At 40.8% G+C, this 27,317-nt stretch overlaps 1 protein-coding gene across 3 annotated transcripts; it reads right to left on the bottom strand.

Moving 5' to 3' along the window:
- Positions 1 to 25,887, bottom strand: LOC137032233 (nuclear GTPase SLIP-GC-like). 3 transcript variants are annotated; one of them, XM_067403908.1, is made up of 31 exons: positions 25,601 to 25,887; positions 25,323 to 25,501; positions 25,081 to 25,131; positions 24,754 to 24,878; positions 23,851 to 24,011; positions 23,361 to 23,566; positions 22,842 to 22,896; positions 22,267 to 22,478; positions 21,844 to 21,898; positions 21,651 to 21,715; positions 21,413 to 21,517; positions 14,622 to 14,684; positions 14,201 to 14,255; positions 14,007 to 14,071; positions 13,769 to 13,873; positions 6,821 to 6,883; positions 6,391 to 6,701; positions 6,067 to 6,282; positions 5,773 to 5,964; positions 4,930 to 5,108; positions 3,986 to 4,025; positions 3,395 to 3,478; positions 3,209 to 3,305; positions 2,941 to 3,077; positions 2,678 to 2,845; positions 2,442 to 2,596; positions 1,794 to 1,917; positions 1,485 to 1,593; positions 1,054 to 1,187; positions 894 to 978; positions 1 to 764 (listed from the first exon to the last, which is right to left on the bottom strand). In XM_067403908.1, exons 4-31 carry the CDS (start codon positions 24,754 to 24,756, stop codon positions 709 to 711), a joined length of 3,300 nt encoding a protein of 1,099 aa, XP_067260009.1. In that variant the 5' UTR covers positions 24,757 to 24,878; positions 25,081 to 25,131; positions 25,323 to 25,501; positions 25,601 to 25,887; the 3' UTR covers positions 1 to 708. The 3 variants fall into 3 exon arrangements, with proteins under 3 accessions (XP_067260009.1, XP_067260010.1, XP_067260011.1); XM_067403909.1 differs by having other exon boundaries at positions 24,754 to 24,855; XM_067403910.1 differs by lacking the exon at positions 25,081 to 25,131.
- Between the last annotated feature and the right edge of the window lie 1,430 nt (positions 25,888 to 27,317).

The following is a 27,317-nucleotide window of genomic DNA, read 5'->3' as shown; positions in this document are numbered from 1 at the left end:
AAAAACAGTAGCCCCAAGCACTTAAATTGAACATTCCTAACCTAAAAAGCACTATAGGTTTCACTTTATACCCAAGCATCACTCTCTGCATATAGTGTTTATATATTTAATGAGATATTTGTAATTATTTAAAGCGAAATACAAAAACAATATCGTCACCGTTTCTTTTTCTTTTCTTTCCTGTTCACCACAGCTCTTTCTGTTTGATTTGAGTGTTATGAGTGTGGTGATCTCTGTCTGTGACTACTGTTTCTCAGCATTTATCAGTTGTTCTTAACTATTTGCCAACACAATTTCAGAACTTCAAGACTTATGAAATGCATTTACTTACTGTACATAAAACAACTTAAAAAAAAAAACATGAAAGATGTACATAAGATAATAAAATTTTTTTTTTACATTAACAAGGTAAAGAAACAACAGATCTGTTGCATAGTTTCATGAATTGACAGGGGAAAAAAAGCTACACTAAACTTTTAAATGACATTTTCCTTTCTAGCTGGCGATAAACAATACACAGTTTATGTATCATGCAATTTTCACCCTAAAATAAAACCCAAAGTTCAAAGAAATTTGACAAAAGCATTAAAAAAAAAAAAATAAGATTGATATAATGTAAAACTAATGAAAACATTTATTGAAAACGTGTTACATGTGCTTGTTTCTTAAATGTGCTTCATTTCTTGGGCCTTTTATTGCTTGAGGACCTCAGTTTGACAGTTGCTCTGCAAGTCTCTCCAGATGTTTGATCTCTCTTGAGACATCTAAAGACAGATGTTCCACATATATAGGCAGTGATTGGGATTAGTCAGTCAACACTTCACATCACAAAAGATTATTTATTATTTATTTCACTCTCATATCTGTGGTGTAATAGGATGATATTCTCTTACCCATTAATGTGAAATTGCTGGTTTTTGACATTGACAGTTCCATTGATTTCTTTAGTCCCGATTCCAAAGCATGGTTTATGTACAGCTTTACAGAGAAACACTGACTTTAGTTATTGTACAACTAAATACATGATAGTTTTAATAAATATGATATCAATACCTTTAAACCACTGAATTTTTTAAGCATTTCCATTTTTGCCTTGTTGAACATGTCATGTTTCACCGAATCAACTCTGGTTATTAGCAGTTCTTGCCTTTTCTTCATGGAACCAGCTCCTCTCACCGCTGCAGCTTCTAAAATAAGAAACAAACAAAAAAAATCTTGGTATTTAATGACTTTCCTAATATATTAAATTCATTTTCTTTTGTGGTGGTGACAGTGAAACTGTTGACAGCTGTGCTCCAACTAGTCACATAGCTCATTTCTGATACTTTTTATTCATTGAATTGTGTTTCTGGAAGTAATTGTTTCACATTTTTCAATTTTACTTAATATACAATGAGCTAGTAATTACAATAATTGATTTGCAAGCCCGGGGACTATCAAAAAAATAAGTTTGTGATTAATTGTTACTTGTCATGCTAGCCTACCTTCATAGCAAGAAGACATTTCATTGCAAATGGTCTTTTGGATTGAGAAGTAGATGTCCTTTTTCATATCAACAACATGGTTTTTGAGGAATGTCTTCAGTTTGATTTCCTTTCAAAATAGGGGAAAAACGCAAAGTCAGAAAAGTCTCAAAACACAGAGTGGTTAAAGTTTTTGTTTGTTTTTAATGGATGTCCTTGCTTGCCTCCAGAATGAAAATTTAGGACACTGATTTCAGAAGAATTAAAGACAGAGGGTCCCAGGATCACATTAAGACCCCCGAGTGCCCAAAAGAGGACAAATGAACTCACCTCTGTTTTGATGAAGTTCTGAATGTTATGTAATATGGAAGATTTAGGGTAAGCAGAGACATTCTGGATGATACTGAACTTGTCAATCTGTTCTTGTACCGACTTCCCTGTTGTTCCAGTCACACTGAAGCCAAGAGAAAAAGAGTTTCATTTAAAACCATTTGAAGAATAATGTGTAATGATATAATTTAATACAAAAATTACTAGACAACTATAAACCCAATTATATACTTGGTCCTGCTGTGTGAAACAAAGTATTAATCTGGCATTGACAGCATGTCAGCGTTGAATCATTCACTCAACCGATTCATTCAATTCATGGATTCATTCGGTAAAGAAACAGCGCAGTGTTGCTCTGAGATACACTTTTCTGCTGTGGCTTTGTTTGGAACTATTTTCATTAGAAAAAAAATTGCAAACAATTTTGTGTTTAAAACTCACTCAATATTAACTTCTTGTTTATTGAACTGTTGTTCACATTTGCAATTATATGCTGATATTCAGGAAAAACAATGCTCTTCACTTCACCAATAAACTGCTGAGTGTCTTCTTAAAAGAGAGCAACCCAAGGTCTGTATTCCAAAGCATTCATGACTCAAAATGGGGTGACAGTTAACAGGTTAAATGGAAAAATAAAATAGAACTTACGGGAAAATCTGTTTGAAATACACCTCAGTGTTTTCTTGCATGTGTTTGGCCAATTCCTTGTTCAGATCTAGGAATATATTGAACTTTTTCGAAAAGAACCAACCACCATTCCTGCACAAAGCTTGAAGGATTTTATGGAATCCTCTCTGCATATTCTGACAAAACAAAAATACCAATTCAATTAAAAGGGCAGGAAAATGGAGATTCATTTTGCACAACATTAAAGTCACACTTACAGGTGATATCATTTCCTTTGTAGAAGCAACACATGATTTCACCGATTCATCCACTCCCTTTGATAGACACTGCTCCAGTTCAATATAAATGGTGTCAAAATGACTGTCCAATTCATTCAGTGCCTTTATTAGGTTCTTCTCTAATTCCATGTAGACTTTTGTCTCATCCTGAAACACACACAACAGCAGTGAATTACAGGATAACGTATATTGGCAGCATTCTGAAGACATGCATGTGAAAGATCAGCAATTCTGACTCATACTGTTCTCTTGTCTGCATCCAGCTGGAGACTTTGGATCAAGGACAAAACTCCCTTTGCTTCATTGACATAATCTCTGGTTAGTTCTCTGCTAATGTTCTTGTTAAGAATCCTCAGATCATCCTGCAGCTTTGGGATTTCTACAGAAAGGGTGTGATTTTGACTGCATTGCTTGTAAAATACTTTAACTTAAGATTATTTAGCATTTAGTTAATGTATAGATTTTTTGAATGATGAATAATGTGGTAGTTTGGTAAATAGTGTAGTTTACCTGTTTCACTAGGTTCCAGATTTAAAGTATGGTCGAAGAATGCATGGGAACTTACAGTGAAGACATTAAGGAAATGATCATCCATGTTGAATATTTTCTGGGGGAAAAAAAAAAATTATATTATACACACATATACATCCTACATGCCAGAAATTATTACAATGGTAAAATTATTAAAAAAAATACCTTGATTTCAGATTTTTCAAATTTTTCTTTGACTCTTTTCTTGGCGTATTCATTTCTATGAAGTATGCACATCTTTTTCTGATCCTTAAGAATGATAAAACAACAACATATTAATGGAAGGTATAATAATAATAATATAATTCCACTGTTAAATTTAATTAAATGGTTAATTATACAAGCTGTAAATCAGTAATCAATGTACTGTAGCTGTATTTAACTGATTGAAACGTTTTATATCAAGTCAGCTCAGAGCTGGAACACACTGTACTCTAATGGCTTAATATAACATTAATGTCTCTTACTGAAATATGTAGTAGAAATGCCAAATTCATGGGTTTTCTACTACATATTTCAGTAAAAGACATGATTTACGTTATTTTAAGCCATACAAGTCTTAACACCAGGGGTTCCCTTTAAGGTATATTTTGTGGACAATGATATGTCAATTCAAAAATTAGTTGTTTTTCAGGACTTTCTAAAAGAGGTATTTGTTTGACCTAATATGAATTAAAAATTATTTTAGTACAAACATTCAAGGAAAAGTTATATAAAAGGAGAAATATATACCCTACAGTTCAAGAATTTTCATACCTTGTCTTCTGAGATTTTGTCTGTAGTAAGCCGTGCAGACCTAAAATGAAATATTAAAAAGACACAGTGTTGTTTTGAAATGTTGATCTTTGTTTTGTTCAAAACAGCTGTGACAAATAGAAGCTGTATAAAGGGGTCTTGTTTGTGACATTTGACTGAATTAGTCCCCCGTACAGCCCCTCAACCATTCTCCAAATCAGTGGTGTCCAAACTCGGTCCTGCAGAGTTTAGCTTTAAATTTGCCTCAACACATGGGCCTGGAAGTTTCTAGTATGCCTAGTAACACATTGATTAGCTGGTTCAGGGGCATTTAAATTGGGGTTGGACCGGACTCTGCAGGACAGTGGCCCTTCAGGAGCAGGATTGGACACCCCTCCTCCAAAATATGTCAGGAAGCATGAACAAGCAAAATGATTGACATATTTCCAGATTGGTTAAAAAAATAGGCCAAACTAGGGTTCTTATTTTGCTGTTGAGTGTTCGCAGAGACAAGTTGATTTATCTTTTATACCTACTTTAGTGATATCCACCATTAAAGGTGCCCTAGAATTAAGAATTGAATTTACCTCGGCATAGTTGAATAACAAGAGTTCAGTTCATGGAAATGACATGCAGTGAGTCTCAAACTCCATTGTTTCCTCCTTCTTATGTAAATCTCATTTGTTTAAAAGACCTCCGAAGAACAGGCGAATCTCAACATATGTAACAGTCGGGATCATTAATATGTATGTCCCCAATATTTGCATATGTCAGCCCATGTTCAAGGCATTACACAAGGGCAGAACGTCTGGATCTGTGCACAGCTGAATCATCAGACTAGGTAAGCAAGCAAGAACAACAGCGAAACCAGAAGAATACAGATCATATTTGCATTAGCTTGCGCATACGATTCTTTATGGCATCAGATTACCTTCATGGCAAAGAGATTCTACAGTAATTCTAACCTTATATAGGATGATACATGGATATCATCCGTCTTTGTACAGATGAAGTTGATGCTTTTGCATTCTCCTCCTGGTCCCAGTTCTTCAATGCAATTCTCTAATATCCCCCAGGGGACTTTGTCAGTGATTGCTCGGTTAATAGAACTTACAATCCACACAGAAGAGCACTCTCTCAGTGTCTACAAGATTGGAAATAGTGAGTTAGATGACATGCTTTTAGTACAATAATAGATTGCTTTTTTGATGTAAAAGTAATGCATTACTTTATAAATGTACATAATATTTGATTTACTTTATTAAGAATGTAATGCTCATTACTTAATTTGATTTAACATTTTTTAACTACTGAATTAAAAGTTTCTCTCTTCTCCGTAAGTCACTTAGACATATACACTCGTGTGTAACAAAAATGCATCACTTAACTTTTATTGAAAGAGTTATGGTAATGTTAAGATATCTTTTGAATGGCCTACATAGCTCTAGGGGTCAATAATAATTCTAAGTGGTAATAAGATAATATTCTAAATTTGTTTTTAAATTAAATAAAGGTGTATGTTATGTAGGCTATGTAGTTGAATGCATTATAGCAAAAAACAACTAAAAACACCTGCAATGCCTGGAAGAGAGGCGAGCCTCAGCCACATGAGAAAAAGTAATGCCAAAGTAACAATGCATTACTTCCCATAAAAATTACCCAAGTAATGTACTTGGTTACTTTTTTAGAGAGTAACACAATATTGTAACTCATTACTTTTAAAGGTAACTTTCCCCAACAGTGATGTTGTTTACTCAGTAAAAGGTACAAAAAAATAAAAATAAAAAATAAGTGTAGTAATTGCATACAGATTTCCACTTGTCATCTCTTTTGTTGTAGACTCCAGTTCCAGGAACATTAACAAGCACAATGTGTTTCAGGAGTTCATGACATTCTGGAACCTTCAAGGTCACACTCTTCACAAGTGGCCAGTACCAGCCACCAGGACTGGACTCACTCTGCAGTATGTAAAATGCAATGTCACTGGCAAATGTACAGACCTGTTGAGAAAGTAAGTATGTTAAGGATATTCATAAACAAATTCATTATACATTTAATGTTACGAACCATCAGGTGTTAACATATTTAGTTTACTAACTTACATCATTGTTTGAGATTGTTTTCTTACTGACAGACAAAACGGTTTCAATCTCAGCAAATCTGTCATCTTTCTTGAGCTCTTCTAATGTTTTCTTATGTGCATCAGCTCCATACAGCATAGTGATCTTTTCTACAGCAATATCAAGCATGTCATCATTACTGTCCTCACTTTCATCCGACAAAACTCTGAAAAGATCTTCGAGCTCTTTCTCCCACTCCTGCAGAGGTACGATACAGAAAAAGGCTTTATTTCCTTCCAGTCTGATTTATTTATGAAGAACTTTCATTAAAAGAATAGTAAGATAAATATATAAATTAAGGGAAACCTCTTTAGAGAGGAGTTCAATCTCTGCTATGTAGTTGGAGTCAGTCAGATTGGCTTCCACCTGAATGACACAGGCTGTACCGGCACCATAATATGAAGATGGCAGTAAATCCTTTTTCCCCAAGACTGCACTTAATAGGGAGCTCTTCCCTTCACCTGGTTTTCCAAAAATCCCAATGGCTGCCTTCTTCCTGATGACATCATTCATTTCATTTATCTTTGAAATGATGTCTCTGTGTACAATGTTTGTGTGGACCAAGTTGTCAGTGACTCTTTTCATGATTTTCTTTGCCTTCAACATGATCTCCATATCTGCACAATGAAGAAGACAATCACAATGAGGATTATTTGTGGAGACCTTCTAGGCAACAAAGTGATTTGTTACTCTAGTAGTGTGAGATTAAGGGAAGACAGATTATGATTTTACTTGCCTGTTGCCAGTGGTGAATCTATAGCCGAGTCAGGCAATTCATGATCAAGCTTTCTCTTAGTACCTATGAGACAATTCATTCCACTCATTATATTTCCTTAATTACCGACTGTAAAGCAAACATGCAATATTTTTCTATTTGTGAAACTTTTATACCCTGGCTAGCCATTGTGAGATTGATGGAAAGGATAAAAAAACAACATACAGATGTGGACATCATTGTTGGTACCTTTGGTAAATATGAACAAGAAAGGCTGTAAAAAAAACGCATTGTTAATCCTTTAGATGGTTTATTTAATAAAAAAAAAAAATCTAACTGTGGCGAGGGGGGCGTGGTTCAGCGAGGTCTGCAACCGGAGAGAATAGCGGGAGACGCTTGGTAAGTGAGTGGATTGAATACAAATCACGAACACCTGTTTCTCGTTCTAGTGATTGGCGCGGAGACAGGATAAAACGCCGTGAGAAGCAGGAGTGTGTGAGAGAGAGGGGAACTGCTGACTGAGGCACAGCGAGTTACTTGGAGTGAAGCCCTTGTGGATTATTTATGTTGCTGTTGTTGTGCGCTGCACAGTCTTTCTGTTGAGCTTTGTTCTCAATAAAAGCTCAGTCAGCAGTTGTTCGCCGACCCAGACCTCTTCCTTCCCACACACGAACTTTAACTGTACTACACTGGTGCCGAAACCCTGGAAGGAAGACCGGAGTACGCCGCCATGCAGTCATCGTCCTCCACCCCATTTGCGGACGTCATCGCGTCCCTCGCGGTCCTGCACCAAGAGCAACACCAGGCCCTGCTGGATCTGCGCCAAGACCAGGAGCAGTGCTTTCAAGCCATCCTCCAGACCCAGCAGGAGGACCGCGTGGCATTCCGGAGCTGGATTGACCGGGAGGTTCCTCGGGAGCCCAGCGGGAAGCCAGTTGTGCCTGTCCACCTGCCCCTGAATAGGATGGGCCCACTGGACGATCCAGAAGTTTTTCTCGAGCTCTTTGAGAGGTCCGCCGAAGCGAGTGAATGGCCACGGGACCAGTGGTCTATGAGGTTGGTTCCGCTCCTCTCGGGCAAATCACAGGTGGCGGCACAGCAGCTGCCAGTCCAGAACCTCCTGGTCTATGACGACCTACGGCGGGCCATCATCCAGCGGGTTGGCCGGACCCCGGAACAACATCGTCAACGCTTCCATTCCCTCGACCTGGGTGAGTCCGGCCGGCCCTTCGTGATGGCCCAACAGCTCCGGGACTCGTGCCACAAATGGTTGCTGGCTGAGGGAAGCGACGTGGATCTGGTCATCGATCACGTGGTGCTGGAGCAGTTCATCACTCGGCTCCCGAAGAAGACGGCCGAGTGGGTCCAGTGCCACCGCCCCACGTCACTGGACTCAGCCATCCAATTGGCGGAGGATCATCTGGTGGCGTGCCAAGGAGTCGGCGAACCCCTTCCAGCTGTCTCTCTCTCTCCCTCTCTTTTGTCCCCCTCTCTCTCTAAACCTGTCCCTCTTCCCAGGTCTCGTCCGCCCGGCCCCGACACAGCTCTATGGACCCAGAGCCCCGCCCAGGGGGGCGGGACTCCCTGCTGCCGGGACGGACCCCACTCCTGCTTTTCCCCTTTCTCCGCGTCAGCCATTCAGCCCACTCTCTGCCACAGGAGCGGCGGGCAGGTCTGGGCCGGCTTGTTGGCGGTGTGGGGATCCGGATCATTTTGTGGATAAATGTCCGGTTATGGAAGTTGGGACACTGATCCGGGTCCCCGACGATCCACAAGCTGCCCCCGGTCAAGCTGGCGGGTACCAAATACCTGTGAGTATCAAGGGGGGTACCTATCAGGCCTTGGTTGGATCTTCCATCAGGACAATGATCGAAAACCAACACAAAAATGTGTCACTGAGCACATAATGAAGCTTCTGACATGGCCGCTCCAGTCCCCTGACCTGAACCCTAAAGAAAATGAGTGGAGTGAACTGAAGAGAAGAAGCACAGCATGGAGCTGGAATCTGAAGGATCTGGAGAGATTCTGCATGAAGGAATGGTCTCTGATCTCTGGTCAGGTGTTCTCCAAACTCATCAGGCATTAAAGAAGAAGACTCAGAGCTGTTCTCTTGGGATAAGGAGGTTGCAAATGGGTGCCAATAATTGTGGCCAATGTGTTTTGGAGAAAAACATTTCATAATGAGATTTAACCCCATTTCTAAATTCTTATACTTCAATGAAAGGTTAGATTTTTGTGACTTTTTTAAATAAAAAGACCTAAAGGACAGGTTTTTTGTTCATATTTATCAAGGGTACCAAATATTGTCCACATCTGTACACTCGGATCAAGCACATGGACTTGATGTTCCCTTTCAGACGGTCACGTTCGACGTACGTCAGTAGTGACCGACGAATTGGGATATCGCTAGAGAGCCCTATCAGCTTCGAGTGAACTAAAATAAGCCAATGGAATTGGCATGCGATATTTGCATAATGTGCACCACCTCCGACAGGTGTATATAAATAGGAAGCAGATGCAATCGCACTCTGTCTTTCGCTTCGGAGCCAACAGTTGGTGTCCAGCTTTCAGACTTCACAAGAGTGAAACTAAACAGCCTTCTTGAAGATTCAGCGTCTGTTTGTGTTGGTGTTAAGGCACAACAGCGAGGTCGCGAGCTTCCCAGGGAGCCTGAGCTTAAGCTCTCAACTGCTGTTTTAACAGCAACTGAATTCCCATATAAAACGCAGTTGCGATTTGGGCCGGTTCCAACCCCGTTGTGTTCGGGGAGTGGTGTACCCGAACACATCGCGTCACTCCCTGTGTGCTTCAGCACGAGAGAGCTGACTCTTCCCCTTCCCTTTTCAAGACGTCACTCTGTCGTTTCTGGAGGCGGTCGTTTCCTATCCTCACTGACGACCACAATCACTTTCTCTCATGTCTGCTTAGCGTGCTGAGACTGTGTTTGTGGGTGGTTCATACTCTCTTGTGAGAGTATGCCTACGTCGAGCTGCCGGCTGACAGCGCACGTTGCCATGGCAACCCAGCGCATTGTCCGGCGCTCTAGATGCACGGTCGAGACCCGAGTGCCTTATTGAGGTGGAGTCCCCTCACTTATTCCCCGATCTAGTTTATTTTTCTGAATCAGAAAAGTACTACTTTGGCGAATAAGCCAGGGTGACCAGAGGATCACAGTGGGGCAATACCCACCGAGTCATTCTCCGTGGGCCCCCCACTCCTCTAGCACATCACAAACATGTTGTGACTGTGTTCGTGGGTGGTTCATGTTTAACAACATGGCCACGTCGGCGCCCAGTGCGCCGTGTGTCGTCCAGTTAGACGGCCACGTTCACTGTCCCACATGGCTGGAAGCTTCTGGGTGGATTGCTGGTCCTTCTCATGGGGGACCTAGCGTCTAGTCAGCGCTCCAGCAGAGGATCAGATGTCGACTGCTACATTAGAGAGAGGATTGTTGGGCTCTGGACATGAAGATGAGGCTGAGCATTTCACGCCTGTGATGTGCTCATGCTGAATCAGATTCAGACTTAACAACCATGCTTCCCGGGCCCCTGTCGCAACTCACCCCCCATCTCTTGATATGGAGTCAGAAGCATCTGAGGTCGCTTCGTGCCATTCATGTCCCAGGTGTGCTCAACCGTGCAGCCTTCGAGCTCTCACGGCAGCCTCCACTTGCGGACGTGTGGTCCCTGGACGGGATGCGGAGGTTCTGAGTGATCTCCTGCCAGCGGTCGTAGACACCATCACTTCCGCTAGAGCTCCTTCCACGAGGAGCCTCTATGCGTTGAAGTGGAACCTGTTCGTTGAATGGTGCTCCTCTCACCGAGAGGACCCCGATCATGCTCGGTCAGATCTGTGCTTTCCTTCCTGCAAGAGGGCTTGGAGCGAAGGCTGTCTCCCTCCACCCTCAAGGTGTATGTTGCCGCTATCGCCGCACATCACCATGCAGTTGATGGCAAGTCCCTGGGGAAACACGATCGTCAGATTCCTGAGGGGGGCGAGGAGACTAAATCCTCCTCGCCCTTCCTCCATACCCTCTTGGGATCTGACCCTGGTTCTTACATCTCTCTGGGGTCATCCCTTCGAACTTTTGCAATCAGTCGAGTTAAAAGCACTGTCTCTCAAGACCGTCCTCCTGGATGCATTGGCTTCGCTTAAGAGGGTAGGGGATCTGCATGCATTTTCGGTCGACGAATCGTGCCTAGAATTCGGGCCCGGTGACTCTCACGTCATCCTGAGACCCCGGCCCGGATATGTGCCCAAGGTTCCTACCACTCCCTTCAGAGATCAGGCAGTGAACCTGCAAGCGCTGCCTTCGGAGGAGGCAGACCCAGCCCTAGCTTTGCTCTGTCCCAAACGCGCTCTGTCCCAAACGCGAAGCTTCAGGACCTCAGATCAGCTCTTTGTCTGTTACGGAGGCCAGCAGAAGGGAAAGGCTGTCTCCAAGCAGAGGATGGCCCACTGGATAGTGGATGCCATCGCCCTGGTATACGAATCCCAGGGCGTGCCTTGCCCGCTTGGGTTGAGAGCCCACTCCACCAGAGGAGTGGCCTTTTCCTGGGCGCTGGCTCACGGCGCCTCGCTGACAGATATCTGTAGAGCTGCGGGCTGGGCGACACCTAACACGTTCGCTAGATTCTATAGCCTACGTGTAGAGCCGGTATCTTCCCGCTTCCACTAGCCGGTAGACGCGTTGAACCCGCTCTAAGTGTCGGCTTGCAATGCCATTCCCGCCCCCTGGGCCGGATACGTGCATCTTTGACTCCAGTCGTGTTCCCCGCTTGGTGAACCCTGTCGAGTTCCTCCGCCTCCCCCTTCGGCTCGGACATTGCGGAGTGTCTGATGCCAGGCCAACATCCGTCACTGACGTTGTCTATTGGCTGGGTTCCATATGCTGTGACTCCTCTACGTGAGCGGTCCCATATGTGTAATTGTCCACGGTCTAAAACTCCCTACGGTGAGTCCGTGTCTTTCCCTTAGCAGAGCCAGCTCTGCTGTCACCTGTCAGATGTGTCTGCCCCTACACAGGTGGAGCCATCCCAGGGATACCATATGCGTACTGCCCCACGGGCCAGTCCATGTGTATTCTCCACGTAAACTCCTCCCCCATTGGGTAGGCAGTGGCCTCCGCAGCGTCCCCTACGGGTTCGCTTTCCCAGTGTAGTCTAGTTTACTTAGTGGGTATGTCGGAACAGCAGTAGACTCTCTCGGCGTTAGCTCGTCCCCTTCACCGTCCCAATTGGTGCGACAAATGGCTAGAGCTTGCGCTGGACACTGGAAGGGGTTTCGTAACTGTGGCGCTTTATATGGGATCCCAATTCGTCGGTCACTACTAACGTACGTCGAACGTGACCGACTGAAAGGGAACGTCTCGGTTACATATGTAACCCTTGTTCCCTGAAGGAGGGAACGGAGACATACGTCCCGTCGCCACAGTTTCTGTACCCTCGCTGTTGTGCGGACACCAGTTGTCTCCTCAGCGAAAAACAGAGTGCGATTGCATCTGCTTCCTATTTATATACACCTGTCGGAGGCGGTGCGCATTATGCAAATATCGCACGCCAATTCCATTGGCTTTTTACATCAGAAATGGAACATTATTTAGCCTACATTTATTATTAAAATATTTTATCCAGTTACACTGCAAGGATTCTTTATTCAACTTTATTCAGGGGATACCTGGGATGACTGTAAAACATTTTGCTTCAATATTGTTTCATATACAATATCACATTTTTAGCTTAGATTTATTTATTTATTTTATTACAGAAGCTGCATAGTTAACACAACGTAAATGGTTTTCTAAGTATGTTCATTTGTGTGGACGGTTGCACCGCCTGACATTTTGGGCGTTTAAAATACCAAAACATAAAATAATAGTTATTGAAAATGAATTCAAACTAAATAGGTTTTATAGAAAAGTTATAAATGTCTATTTTTTAGTTAGTTTAGGGATAAAATTGTGTTTTACCAATTAGAAATTCAAAATAAAATACAATGGCATCATTTTATGTTTGAAATCTTTCATATTCAGGGGTGTAAATCACTTGGTGTACAAGCGCGGCGGCGCTGGCAGTAGAGAAACAGTTCTTCAGAAAGTAGTTAAGAGGAGCTCCAGTAAGTAGGCTGTCAAGGCCATTTTATTCAAAAACATTGGATTTAGTTAACCGCTATGTTAGCGATGATAAATTACCTAGCTAGTTGTGTACTAAGTCACCCACACCAACAACAACTAACATTGTGATAAGAATATGTGAACTGTAATAAGGCTAATAGATTTACTGTTGTGTGTTGGGTTTTGCTCAATGTGTATTCATCGTATTTTGGTGACTTGGTTGTAAACAACTTCAAATATATTGCAATAAATAAATTATTTTGAAGAAGAATATTTGTCAATTTAGTCAGTTTTTTCATTGAACCAAAGAGAAACAATGAGCATAATGGCACAGACTACATGCTACACTAATAATGTAAGGTTTTCTTCTGTGTAACGTTACATATATCCTTATGAGTAAAATTTTAGCTGTATTATTTGTGTCCCCTTCAAAAATTGCTCTTGAGAAATGTTATGTTTATTGCCAGAGTGTGAATATCCGAATTTTGTCGCAACAGTTCTCGAAGATGAGAGAAATTAGGGATGTGCAAACAATGTATTTTTGAAACTATTCAGGCTTTGGTTGCATTAATAGCTAGGTAACTTATCAGTCTTAAGTAAGCTATGTATAATTAGGGATTCACCTATCTCAGTTTGGACACATTTTATGTGTATTTAAATAAAATGCATTCCAAAAACAAACAGAGCACAACACACATTGCTGGGGTATCAATACACATTTTTAAAAGTTTCAACTTGACAAGCCATCTTAAATTGTCACAAACATAGCGGGACAGAATTTGAATAACCCGTAGGAGTGACTGAGAGTGTGAGTGTGTGTCTATTTATGTGTGCGAGCCCAGTGAGGAACTGGTTACCTGACAAGGATGTTTTCCTGCTTTTGGACCAAGATGTTGGGATAGGCATTCCTATCTCATGCCTATTCAGCATTCCTCTGACCCCATATAGTGGTATAGATTGATCTGGTGACAAAACATACTAGATCTTACAAACTACTATGTCAAACAATACATCTGCTTTATTTCAAATGCTTCATATTTTCCCTTAACGTAAAGAAAGACATTTAACTGATTGTTACAAAAGTATTTGGCTCACCATGGGGGGATATTTGAGGAAGAGCAGATACTGGTACAGGAAACGGTGGAGATTTTAAAGAAAACCTGAAAAAGCATAATAAACGAATCAATTGAAATCAAAACAACATAATACGAAACAAAAGTAATTTTAAGTCAAATGTATTAAAGTATTCTTTTTTTAAAAGGCATGACATAGCTCTCTTTATTGCGTACCTTTTTCTCTGTTCCTTTAATGATTTTTGCTTTTCCATAGCCTGTTTATACGTGACTACAATAAAATATTGAAAATATGAAATATAATTTAAAATATTGGTTAAACATCAGCAAAACAATGGTTAACAACAACAGCAAGTTATAAATTTGGATTTATTCAATTTGGATGAATTAATAAAAAAAGCAAGCCGATTAATGTAAAGCATTCTTATCTCAACGTGTCTTTTTCCCAAGTATGATGGATTTATATTGTTACATGAATTTACTTTATGGTGTGATAGACTTAAAACAGTTTGGACTTCATGCCACTGATAAATTACAATCACATTGAAGATTATTTGTGGAGACCTTCTAGGCAACAAAGTGCTTAGTTACTCTAGTAGTGTGAGATTAAGGGAAGACAGATTATGATTTTACTTGCCTGTTGCCAGTGGTGAATCTATAGCCGAGTCAGGCAATTTGTGATCAAGCTTTCTCTTAGTACCTATGAGACAATTCATTCCACTCATTATATTTCCTTAATTACTGACTGTAAAGCAAACACGCAATATTTTTCTATTTGTGAAACTTTTATACCTTGGCTAGCCATTGTGAGATTGATGGAAAGGATAAAAAAACAACATACAGATGTGGACATCATTGTTGGTACCTTTGGTAAACATGAACAAAAAAGGCTGTAAAAAAAAAACGCATTGTTAATCCTTTAGATGGTTTATTTACAAAACAAAAAAAAAATCTAACCTTTCATTGAAGTATAAGAATTTAAAATGGGGGGGGGGGTCTCATTATGATTTTTTTTTTTTTAGAAATTCTTATGGAGTAAAATATCTCTGAAGTATATTCCCATTCATATTTACATTTTTTAGCACACCAGGGTGATCATGAACATGAAATTGTCCAGTCATGACTTCAAAGTACAAAGGAGTACAAACATGAGGAAACACAAAGGCCAAATTCCCTTAATCATTCATCACAATGAGAAAAACCAAAGAATATAGTTCTGATGTGCAACAAAAGATTGTTGAGCTTCACAAAATAGAAAGTGGCTTTAAGAAAATAGCTAAAGCATTGAAAATCTCCATTTCCACTATCAGGCCAATAATTAAGAAGCTCCAATCAACTAAAGATGTTACAAATCTGCCTGGAAGAGGACGAGTGTCTAAATCATCCTAATGTGAAGTGAGGAGGAAAGTTTGAGTGGCCAAAGACTGTCTGAGGATCACAGCTGGAGAATTGCAGAGATTAGTTGAGTCTTGAATCTCAGAAAGCCTAAAAAAAAATGATCAAACAGCACCTACATCCCCACAAGATGTTCGGGAGGGTTTCAAGAAAAATCCTCTGCTCTCATCCAGAAACAATCTTAAGCATATTCAGTTGTCAGACACAACTGGAACTTCAAACGGGACCGGCTTCTATGGTCAGATGAAACTAAAAAAAGAGCTTTTTTGCAGCAAACTCACCAGATGGGTTTGGTGCACACATGGATAAAAAGTGCCCCATGCCCACGGTTAAATATACTGCTATATCTTTAATGTTGTGGGCCTATTTTTCTGCTGGAGGTCCTGGACATCTTGTTCAGATACATGGTATCATAGATTCTACCAAATACCAACAGATAAAAAAATCAAAACCTGACCACTTCTGCTAGAAATCCAATAATGGGTCGTGGTTGGATCTTCCATCAGGACAATGATCGAAAACCAACACAAAAATGTGTCACTGAGCACATAATGAAGCTTCTGACATGGCCGCTCCAGTCCCCTGACCTGAACCCTAAAGAAAATGAGTGGAGTGAACTGAAGAGAAGAAGCACAGCATGGAGCTGGAATCTGAAGGATCTGGAGAGATTCTGCATGAAGGAATGGTCTCTGATCTCTGGTCAGGTGTTCTCCAAACTCATCAGGCATTAAAGAAGAAGACTCAGAGCTGTTCTCTTGGGATAAGGAGGTTGCAAATGGGTGCCAATAATTGTGGCCAACGTGTTTTGGAGAAAAACATTTCATAATGAGATTTAACCCCATTTCTAAATTCTTATACTTCAATGAAAGGTTAGATTTTTGTGACTTTTTTAAATAAAAAGACCTAAAGGACAGGTTTTTTGTTCATATTTATCAAGGGTACCAAATATTGTCCACATCTGTACACTCGGATCAAGCACATGGACTTGATGTTCCCTTTCAGACGGTCACGTTCGACGTACGTCAGTAGTGACCGACGAATTGGGATATCGCTAGAGAGCCCTATCAGCTTCGAGTGAACTAAAATAAGCCAATGGAATTGGCATGCGATATTTGCATAATGTGCACCACCTCCGACAGGTGTATATAAATAGGAAGCAGATGCAATCGCACTCTGTCTTTCGCTTCGGAGCCAACAGTTGGTGTCCAGCTTTCAGACTTCACAAGAGTGAAACTAAACAGCCTTCTTGAAGATTCAGCGTCTGTTTGTGTTGGTGTTAAGGCACAACAGCGAGGTCGCGAGCTTCCCAGGGAGCCTGAGCTTAAGCTCTCAACTGCTGTTTTAACAGCAACTGAATTCCCATATAAAACGCAGTTGCGATTTGGGCCGGTTCCAACCCCGTTGTGTTCGGGGAGTGGTGTACCCGAACACATCGCGTCACTCCCTGTGTGCTTCAGCACGAGAGAGCTGACTCTTCCCCTTCCCTTTTCAAGACGTCACTCTGTCGTTTCTGGAGGCGGTCGTTTCCTATCCTCACTGACGACCACAATCACTTTCTCTCATGTCTGCTTAGCGTGCTGAGACTGTGTTTGTGGGTGGTTCATACTCTCTTGTGAGAGTATGCCTACGTCGGCGCGCTGTTCATCTCGCCTTTCTCGTAAGGGCTTGAGTGCTCAGCGCGCCGTGTGCCGTCGAGCTGCCGGCTGACAGCGCACGTTGCCATGGCAACCCAGCGCATTGTCCGGCGCTCTAGATGCACGGTCGAGACCCGAGTGCCTTATTGAGGTGGAGTCCCCTCACTTATTCCCCGATCTAGTTTATTTTTCTGAATCAGAAAAGTACTACTTTGGCGAATAAGCCAGGGTGACCAGAGGATCACAGTGGGGCAATACCCACCGAGTCATTCTCCGTGGGCCCCCCACTCCTCTAGCACATCACAAACATGTTGTGACTGTGTTCGTGGGTGGTTCATGTTTAACAACATGGCCACGTCGGCGCCCAGTGCGCCGTGTGTCGTCCAGTTAGACGGCCACGTTCACTGTCCCACATGGCTGGAAGCTTCTGGGTGGATTGCTGGTCCTTCTCATGGGGGACCTAGCGTCTAGTCAGCGCTCCAGCAGAGGATCAGATGTCGACTGCTACATTAGAGAGAGGATTGTTGGGCTCTGGACATGAAGATGAGGCTGAGCATTTCACGCCTGTGATGTGCTCATGCTGAATCAGATTCAGACTTAACAACCATGCTTCCCGGGCCCCTGTCGCAACTCACCCCCCATCTCTTGATATGGAGTCAGAAGCATCTGAGGTCGCTTCGTGCCATTCATGTCCCAGGTGTGCTCAACCGTGCAGCCTTCGAGCTCTCACGGCAGCCTCCACTTGCGGGCGAGTGGCAGCTCCATCCCCAGGCGGTCCAGCTGATCTGGCAGCTTTTCGGCGAGGCCCAGATAGATCTGTTTGCCTCCCCAGAAACTGCCCACTGCCAGTGGTTCTATTCCCTGACCGGCAGCACGCTCGGCACGGATGCCCTGGCACACAGCTAGCGTTTCCCCCAGTGAGCCTTCTCACACAGCTCCTGTGCAAGGTCAGGGAGGACGAGGAGCAGGTCTTGTTAGTGGCTCCGTATTGGCCCACTCGGACCTGGTTTTCGGACTTATGCTCCTCACGACAGCCCCTCCCTGGCCGATTCCTCTGAGGAAGGACCTCCTGACTCAGAGACGGGGCACCCTGTGGCACCCGCATCCCGACCTGTGGAACCTCCACGTGTGGTCCCTGGACGGGATGCGGAGGTTCTGAGTGATCTCCTGCCAGCGGTCGTAGACACCATCACTTCCGCTAGAGCTCCTTCCACGAGGAGCCTCTATGCGTTGAAGTGGAACCTGTTCGTTGAATGGTGCTCCTCTCACCGAGAGGACCCCGATCATGCTCGGTCAGATCTGTGCTTTCCTTCCTGCAAGAGGGCTTGGAGCGAAGGCTGTCTCCCTCCACCCTCAAGGTGTATGTTGCCGCTATCGCCGCACATCACCATGCAGTTGATGGCAAGTCCCTGGGGAAACACGATCGTCAGATTCCTGAGGGGGGCGAGGAGACTAAATCCTCCTCGCCCTTCCTCCATACCCTCTTGGGATCTGACCCTGGTTCTTACATCTCTCTGGGGTCATCCCTTCGAACTTTTGCAATCAGTCGAGTTAAAAGCACTGTCTCTCAAGACCGTCCTCCTGGATGCATTGGCTTCGCTTAAGAGGGTAGGGGATCTGCATGCATTTTCGGTCGACGAATCGTGCCTAGAATTCGGGCCCGGTGACTCTCACGTCATCCTGAGACCCCGGCCCGGATATGTGCCCAAGGTTCCTACCACTCCCTTCAGAGATCAGGCAGTGAACCTGCAAGCGCTGCCTTCGGAGGAGGCAGACCCAGCCCTAGCTTTGCTCTGTCCCAAACGCGCTCTGTCCCAAACGCGAAGCTTCAGGACCTCAGATCAGCTCTTTGTCTGTTACGGAGGCCAGCAGAAGGGAAAGGCTGTCTCCAAGCAGAGGATGGCCCACTGGATAGTGGATGCCATCGCCCTGGTATACGAATCCCAGGGCGTGCCTTGCCCGCTTGGGTTGAGAGCCCACTCCACCAGAGGAGTGGCCTTTTCCTGGGCGCTGGCTCACGGCGCCTCGCTGACAGATATCTGTAGAGCTGCGGGCTGGGCGACACCTAACACGTTCGCTAGATTCTATAGCCTACGTGTAGAGCCGGTATCTTCCCGCTTCCACTAGCCGGTAGACGCGTTGAACCCGCTCTAAGTGTCGGCTTGCAATGCCATTCCCGCCCCCTGGGCCGGATACGTGCATCTTTGACTCCAGTCGTGTTCCCCGCTTGGTGAACCCTGTCGAGTTCCTCCGCCTCCCCCTTCGGCTCGGACATTGCGGAGTGTCTGATGCCAGGCCAACATCCGTCACTGACGTTGTCTATTGGCTGGGTTCCATATGCTGTGACTCCTCTACGTGAGCGGTCCCATATGTGTAATTGTCCACGGTCTAAAACTCCCTACGGTGAGTCCGTGTCTTTCCCTTAGCAGAGCCAGCTCTGCTGTCACCTGTCAGATGTGTCTGCCCCTACACAGGTGGAGCCATCCCAGGGATACCATATGCGTACTGCCCCACGGGCCAGTCCATATGTGTATTCTCCACGTAAACTCCTCCCCCATTGGGTAGGCAGTGGCCTCCGCAGCGTCCCCTACGGGTTCGCTTTCCCAGTGTAGTCTAGTTTACTTAGTGGGTATGTCGGAACAGCAGTAGACTCTCTCGGCGTTAGCTCGTCCCCTTCACCGTCCCAATTGGTGCGACAAATGGCTAGAGCTTGCGCTGGACACTGGAAGGGGTTTCGTAACTGTGGCGCTTTATATGGGATCCCAATTCGTCGGTCACTACTAACGTACGTCGAACGTGACCGACTGAAAGGGAACGTCTCGGTTACATATGTAACCCTTGTTCCCTGAAGGAGGGAACGGAGACATACGTCCCGTCGCCACAGTTTCTGTACCCTCGCTGTTGTGCGGACACCAGTTGTCTCCTCAGCGAAAAACAGAGTGCGATTGCATCTGCTTCCTATTTATATACACCTGTCGGAGGCGGTGCGCATTATGCAAATATCGCACGCCAATTCCATTGGCTTTTTACATCAGAAATGGAACATTATTTAGCCTACATTTATTATTAAAATATTTTATCCAGTTACACTGAAAGGATTCTTTATTCAACTTTATTCAGGGGATACCTGGGATGACTGTAAAACATTTTGCTTCAATATTGTTTCATATACAATATCACATTTTTAGCTTAGATTTATTTATTTATTTTATTACAGAAGCTGCATAGTTAACACAACGTAAATGGTTTTCTAAGTATGTTCATTTGTGTGGACGGTTGCACCGCCTGACATTTTGGGCGTTTAAAATACCAAAACATAAAATAATAGTTATTGAAAATGAATTCAAACTAAATAGGTTTTATAGAAAAGTTATAAATGTCTATTTTTTAGTTAGTTTAGGGATAAAATTGTGTTTTACCAATTAGAAATTCAAAATAAAATACAATGGCATCATTTTATGTTTGAAATCTTTCATATTCAGGGGTGTAAATCACTTGGTGTACAAGCGCGGCGGCGCTGGCAGTAGAGAAACAGTTCTTCAGAAAGTAGTTAAGAGGAGCTCCAGTAAGTAGGCTGTCAAGGCCATTTTATTCAAAAACATTGGATTTAGTTAACCGCTATGTTAGCGATGATAAATTACCTAGCTAGTTGTGTACTAAGTCACCCACACCAACAACAACTAACATTGTGATAAGAATATGTGAACTGTAATAAGGCTAATAGATTTACTGTTGTGTGTTGGGTTTTGCTCAATGTGTATTCATCGTATTTTGGTGACTTGGTTGTAAACAACTTCAAATATATTGCAATAAATAAATTATTTTGAAGAAGAATATTTTGGTCAATTTAGTCAGTTTTTTCATTGAACCAAAGAGAAACAATGAGCACAGTCTCCATGCTACACTAATAATGTAAGGTTTTCTTCTGTGTAACGTTACATATATCCTTATAAGTAAAATTTTAGCTGTATTATTTGTGTTCCCTTCAAAAATTGCTCTTGAGAAATGTTATGTTTATTGCCAGAGTGTGATTATCTGAATTTTGTCACAACAGTTCTCGAAGATGAGAGAAATTAGGTATTTTTGAAACTATTCAGGCTTTGGTTGCATTAATAGCTAGGTAACTTATCAGTCTTAAGTAAGCTATGTATAATTAGGGATTCACCTATCTCAGTTTGGACACATTTTATGTGTATTTAAATAAAATGCATTCCAAAAACAAACAGAGCACAACACACATTGCTGGGGTATCAATACACATTTTTAAAAGTTTCAACTTGACAAGGCATCTTAAATTGCCACAAACATAGCGGGACAGAATTTGAATAACCCGTAGGAGTGACTGAGAGTGTGAGTGTGTGTCTATTTATGTGTGCGAGCCCAGTGAGGAACTGGTTACCTGACAAGGATGTTTTCCTGCTTTTGGACCAAGATGTTGGGATAGGCATTCCTATCTCATGCCTATTCAGCATTCCTCTGACCCCATATAGTGGTATAGATTGATCTGGTGACAAAACATACTAGATCTTACAAACTACTATGTCAAACAATACATCTGCTTTATTTCAAATGCTTCATATTTTCCCTTAACGTAAAGAAAGACATTTAACTGATTGTTACAAAAGTATTTGGCTCACCATGGGGGGATATTTGAGGAAGAGCAGATACTGGTACAGGAAACGGTGGAGATTTTAAAGAAAACCTGAAAAAGCATAATAAACGAATCAACTGAAATCAAAACAACATAATACGAAACAAAAGTAATTTTAAGTCAAATGTATTAAAGTATTCTTTTTTTAAAGGCATGACATAGCTCTCTTTATTGCGTACCTTTTTCTCTGTTCCTTTAATGATTTTTGCTTTTCCATAGCCTGTTTATACGTGACTACAATAAAATATTGAAAATATGAAATATAATTAAAATATTGGTTAAACACATCAGCAAAACAATAGTTAACAACAACAGCAAGTTATAAATTTGGATTTATTAAATTTGGATGAATTAATAAAATTAAAAAAAAAAAATTTAAAAAAAAGCAAGCCAATTAATGTAAAGCATTCTTATCTCAACGTGTCTTTTTCCAAGTATGATGGATTTATATTGTTACATGAATTTACTTTATAGTGTAATAGACTTAAAACAGTTTGGACTTCATGCCACTGATAAATACGAGATATATATCATATTTATCAGTGGCATGACTGATATAACATGCAAGAATTAAACAGCATTTTTAAAAGAGAGATTATTACCGCATTCCATGTGGACTTGAATGTTTAACATCTCCCACGGTTTTTCAACTGTTACAGGAGGCTCAAGCCTGTTCTTTACAGCTTCTGTGCACTTCTCTGGTGACTTAAATGGAGGCCAATAACATTGTGTCTTTTCTTCATTCAACCATGTTGCTGGTATCACTGTCAGCTCATTTGAGTTTTGCAAGGTAACAACTTTATACAAGATCAGCCTAGTAAAACAAGATAGTATATTTTAAGTTCCAGCAACTCTTGATTGGCATCACCATAATTATAAGAGCATATAAAACTAAGAAAGAAGTAAGTCAAATGTCGATATTGATTTGTTTCATTATTGATATATTAGTATGAAACTATATGGGATTCCAGGCTGGTTCAAATCTAAGATTCTGTATAATTCCTCATCTCTGAAATTGTACAGTAAATTATATCGCTAACAAAAGGATAAATATGAACACATAAATAAACTCTAAACCTAACACGTTGCTTACAAATCTATATTTCCAGGAGAATGACTGTCATATTATAGCTATTGAGCTTTTTGTGTTAAGAGCATCATCTGAACAGTTACTCACCCATTTCTCAGGGCTCTTTGCTCCACTTGGTTATTTACTGCCTCCTCATAAGTCTCTGTCATAAGATATTATTACAACATTTTAGTAGGTTAAGAAACTGTAAAATATTACATGCTTGTATATACGGATATAAACACTATTTATTATCAAGCTAACAAACATTCACATGTATGGTCTTCATGAATAGCACCTGTCTATAATTCAGACTTTGTACCACTTATTAATACACAATATGGCCAAATGTTTGTGTACATCCCCTTTAATTACGTTTTGGTCTGGGCTTTGTGTCAAATTCCTTCACACAAGACTGAATAAAGCATTTTTGTATGGACCTCACTACAGGTACACTGCCACTCTCCATGATGTCTTTGTGTGGTGTAGCATTTGTTTGTCAAGAAATTTTGTTTCCACTGGAACTATTATAATAGTCAAAATTTTAATTAGAAGATGGAACCACAAACCTCTGGCCACCGTGTGCATAACATGAAAAGAAAATAATTTTAATACAGACAGTGTTACCATATTCTGCATGAAAGATCACATTTAATATGTCCCATGGTTTCCCTCCAGTTGAAGGCTCAAGATTGCTCTTAACGGCTTCCAAGTACTTCTCTGTTGATTTGAATGGTGGCCAGTAACATCGTTTCTTGTCTGTGCTCAACCATTCTGATGCTACTACCATTACTTCGTCTGTATCTTGCAAGGTAACGACAGCAAAATTCACTCTAATAATAAAAACAAAATGGCATATTTAACTCAGATTAAAAATTAATAGAGCGAATATATCAGTTAGAAACCTCAATGTGAGACACAATGTTGTTGCAATTACATTGCAACTCCGCTTACATCGTGCTTTTGAACGCATGTGTAAAACAGGCATTAAAGTTTGCCATCTTAAAATGGTGCTGCTTCAGATACTGTAAGGCACTTTTACACAATTGTTAGGTGAAATGTCTCTTAAAAAAAGTTCAACAAATTATATTTTTAGTCCTGAATGTGTCATCCTCACTTTTTATCAATTGATTCTCTGTCCTCCTCGTATGCCATAGGCTCATAACCACTCTTTTCACCAATCTTCCACTCTTCAGCACATTTAAATTGAAAGTCCTTTTCTTTGGCTTCCTCTTTCCCTTCATCGCAATCCTCAACCTTAAAGGCCATTGAGAAGGCCTGGGAAAATAATTTATTAGTCAAACTGATGAGATGACAATAACAATAGAAATTTTCAGTCTTTGTAAAATAGAATATAATCATCAATAAAACTGACTAAAGTCAGAAAAATGTCTTAGGGGCAAAACATGCTATCCATGGTACTAATGTTGAGTATCCTGCAGCAACAAAACTGAACATTTGAGAATATCTGCAGTTAACTACACAAAATCCTGATATTAATCATTTCTATCTATTAGCATACCTAGTTTCAAGATATTTGGTTTCTTTATGATTATGATCTCTGAATTTTGTGGTACATAAAAATATAAAGACAAAACAGGGTTTATATTGAATCCGCCCAAAATTATTTGATTACCAAATTTCAGTGAAATTCTACAATAAAAAGTGCAAAATAAAGCATACTTAGTTTATACTATTATTATTGATAGTATGAATGAAGTTTTTTTCTATTAATAATATAGGTCTATTTTTACTTAAACCCATTTGGCAAATTTTGTGGAAGGTTGGCTAAGCAGATCCAAACTACTGCAAATAATCTTAAAAGCACCATGTTTTGCCTTTTAAAGGTCATCAGTATTTATTTTTTATTTATGCATTTGTCCACTAAGGACTACACGTATAAGTGCAGATTGGAAACTAAGATGATCTGGAACTATGTTAATTATGGGCCAATTATCAGTTGTTGTCCTCCAGTGTTAAATATGTTCTGTTTAAGGATTGATATTAGAAAAAAACTGACCATGTTTTCCTTTAGATATTCCAATAGATGCCTTAAACCATTAAGAGCCTGCACAGTCCCAACTCCGCAGTCTTCTCTCAAGCTGTCAAACTAAAGAGGTTTCTCATGACAGAAAAAAACTCAAACTGTGAACATAAGATGATTAATTTCAGTTATGTAAAACAGACAGTTTTGTGCATGTGGTGAAACAGAGCAAGAAACAATATGAATTTATGAAATCACATTACAAAGGGGATTTCATCCACACTTTTACATGTAGTCGTTTAAATGTCTTTATCCAAATTGATTTACAAGAGAAACATTACAAGTAATCCCACAATTACTGACCATTCCATCCATCCACTGATAAAAAAGTGTTGACCTGGCTTCTTCTAATATCTAGTCATTGTGGTTTTAAAACCAGAAAGGTAATAGAATGAACAAATGAATAAGTGAGTGAACAAAATGAATAGGTAAACAGAATCAATAAAATCAAAATCAACATTTCAACTAAAACTAAATAAATACAACTATACAACTATAAAATAACAACAATACAACTATAAAATTTCAGTAAAGGTTTGGCCTACCTTATCAGGATATCCTGACTCCTGCCCTTAGGGGTTGAGTTGGGTTTGGTGTTAGTCTAGCCTCACACAAATTTATTTGTGATGGCTTTTCCTGATAAGTGTTTTTTGCATGGCTAGATCTGTTACCTACATTCATCAACAAAAATTAGGATCGACGAGTTTTTTTCCCTTGCTCCTAGCTGAAACAGGTGAAAAAAAGTAAATTAATTTCTTGGCTAAACATTTGGGTAACTAGAGACATATCCCTGCGTCTTAAGTACCATCGTTGCATTACTTACTGTACACTGATGGAAGAAAAGTTACCGTGTGTCTCTTCCTGTGGATAATGAAAGTACGAGTGCGCTGCAGGTTTGAGAAGACGCACCTTTTCTACTTTTAAATAACTATTAATTCTTCTGACTGAGATCTGGTTAACAGCAGATCGGTGCCTTGTTGACAACCCATAGAGCTGGTAAGTTTTTGTCGAAAACAAATAATCTTGCGTCATTAATTATTAGAAAACCTAAATCTTAGCGTTACACCCTTCACCTGGTCTTACCTAACGAATCAAATTTCGTTCTGAAGCCACAAAGCACAGCCAATCAGAACATGTGTTTAAAATACACATACATATGCGGATTGGGATTTCAGGCCAATGGGATTTCACCAGAGAGATGAGAGGTCTGTATCTCTTACCATTGGAGGAAGTGTCACGTGCAGAGCCATGTAAAGAGAGTTGCGGAAGGGTTTGGCTCGTGGAGCCAATAGTGCCCGAAAGTAGCAGCAGTGCAGAACAGTTTGTGATGCACTTTTTTAAAAGGTAAGCCGTTTAAAGTATAAGATTTTATATTATCAGTACATCTGAATCAAATCAACTTGTTTATTAAAGCATGCTAGCTGATATTGCTCACTAACTTAAATAAATAGTTTCAGGGGATGTTATAATAGATTAAAACAGCTTATTAATTGTAAAAACTCATTCTATTAATGCAGTTTTTCGTTGTGTAATTAGAGAAAAAGGCTTCTAAACGGGGTTAAATATAACTTTGCTACTACAGAAAAAAACTAATAAAACATCATTACTAAAACTTAAATAAAATATAAACATTAAGCTCATAAATTATAATTAATTAATTATGATTTTTTTAAAAATGTTTTTAAAAGAAGTCTCTTCTCACCAAGGCTGTATTTATTTGATCAAAAATACAGTGACAATGTTGAAATATTATTAAAATACAGTAAAAATATTGAAATTAAAGCTATCCTAAAAATATTTAAAATATTATTAAAATACATTTAAAATTATTAAAATACAGATATTAAGATACAGTAAAAATATTGAAATTAAAGCTATATAAAAAACTTATAAAATGACAAAATAACTAAAACTTAAAATAAAAACATGTAACATAAAGGATCAAAAATTATGTTTATGATTAATTAATTAAGATTTTTTAAAAGAGCAGAAGAGGCTGCATTTATTTGATCAAAAAGCACAGTAAAAAATATTGAAATATTAATCACAGTTTAGTGTTTTGATTAAATAAATGCAGAAGAGACTTTTCAAAAACAAAATCTTACCAAACGTCTGAGTGTTACTGTATATTTTGTCAGTTGTAATAATTGTTGTCTATTATATTTGTTGTCTTAGGAAAGAGAGAGAGGAGGAAGAGGCCTCTCCGTCTAAACAGGGCAGGACCGAGGCCTCGCCGTCAGCCGCTGCGGGACCGTCAGCAGGAGGATTCATAGGGTCAGCGGTTCACGCAGACATACAGGACGAGACCAGGGGCGGAGAGGTGGGCGGAGCTACACAGCACAGGATGCTGATGTCATCGAGGGCGGAGTCAAGCAGCTCCAGCTCAGAGGATGATTCTGAAAATGGGAGGGGCGTTGCTATGGTTACAGCTCGTTCTGTGTTCGATGGGAAAACAAGAGGAAGAGGGAAACGAGGAGGAAGAGGAAGGAGCAAAAACAGATCGTGACGACAAACGCATTTATGAACGATAGCATCAGAGA

Source organism: Chanodichthys erythropterus, chromosome 12 (assembly GCF_024489055.1).
Source record: "Chanodichthys erythropterus isolate Z2021 chromosome 12, ASM2448905v1, whole genome shotgun sequence".
NCBI lineage: Eukaryota > Metazoa > Chordata > Actinopteri > Cypriniformes > Xenocyprididae > Chanodichthys > Chanodichthys erythropterus.
This window is presented reverse-complemented; position numbering and strand designations above follow the sequence as displayed.

What these genes read in the sequence shown, in the direction of transcription:
- LOC137032233 (XM_067403908.1), bottom strand. An exon ending in CAGGAAAACATCCTTGTCAG is followed by an intron (nt 6,884 to 13,768) that starts GTAACCAGTTCC and finishes ATTGTCTCATAG; the next exon opens with GTACTAAGAGAAAGCTTGAT. An exon ending in AGATTCACCACTGGCAACAG is followed by an intron (nt 6,702 to 6,820) that starts GCAAGTAAAATC and finishes TTCATTGTGCAG; the next exon opens with ATATGGAGATCATGTTGAAG.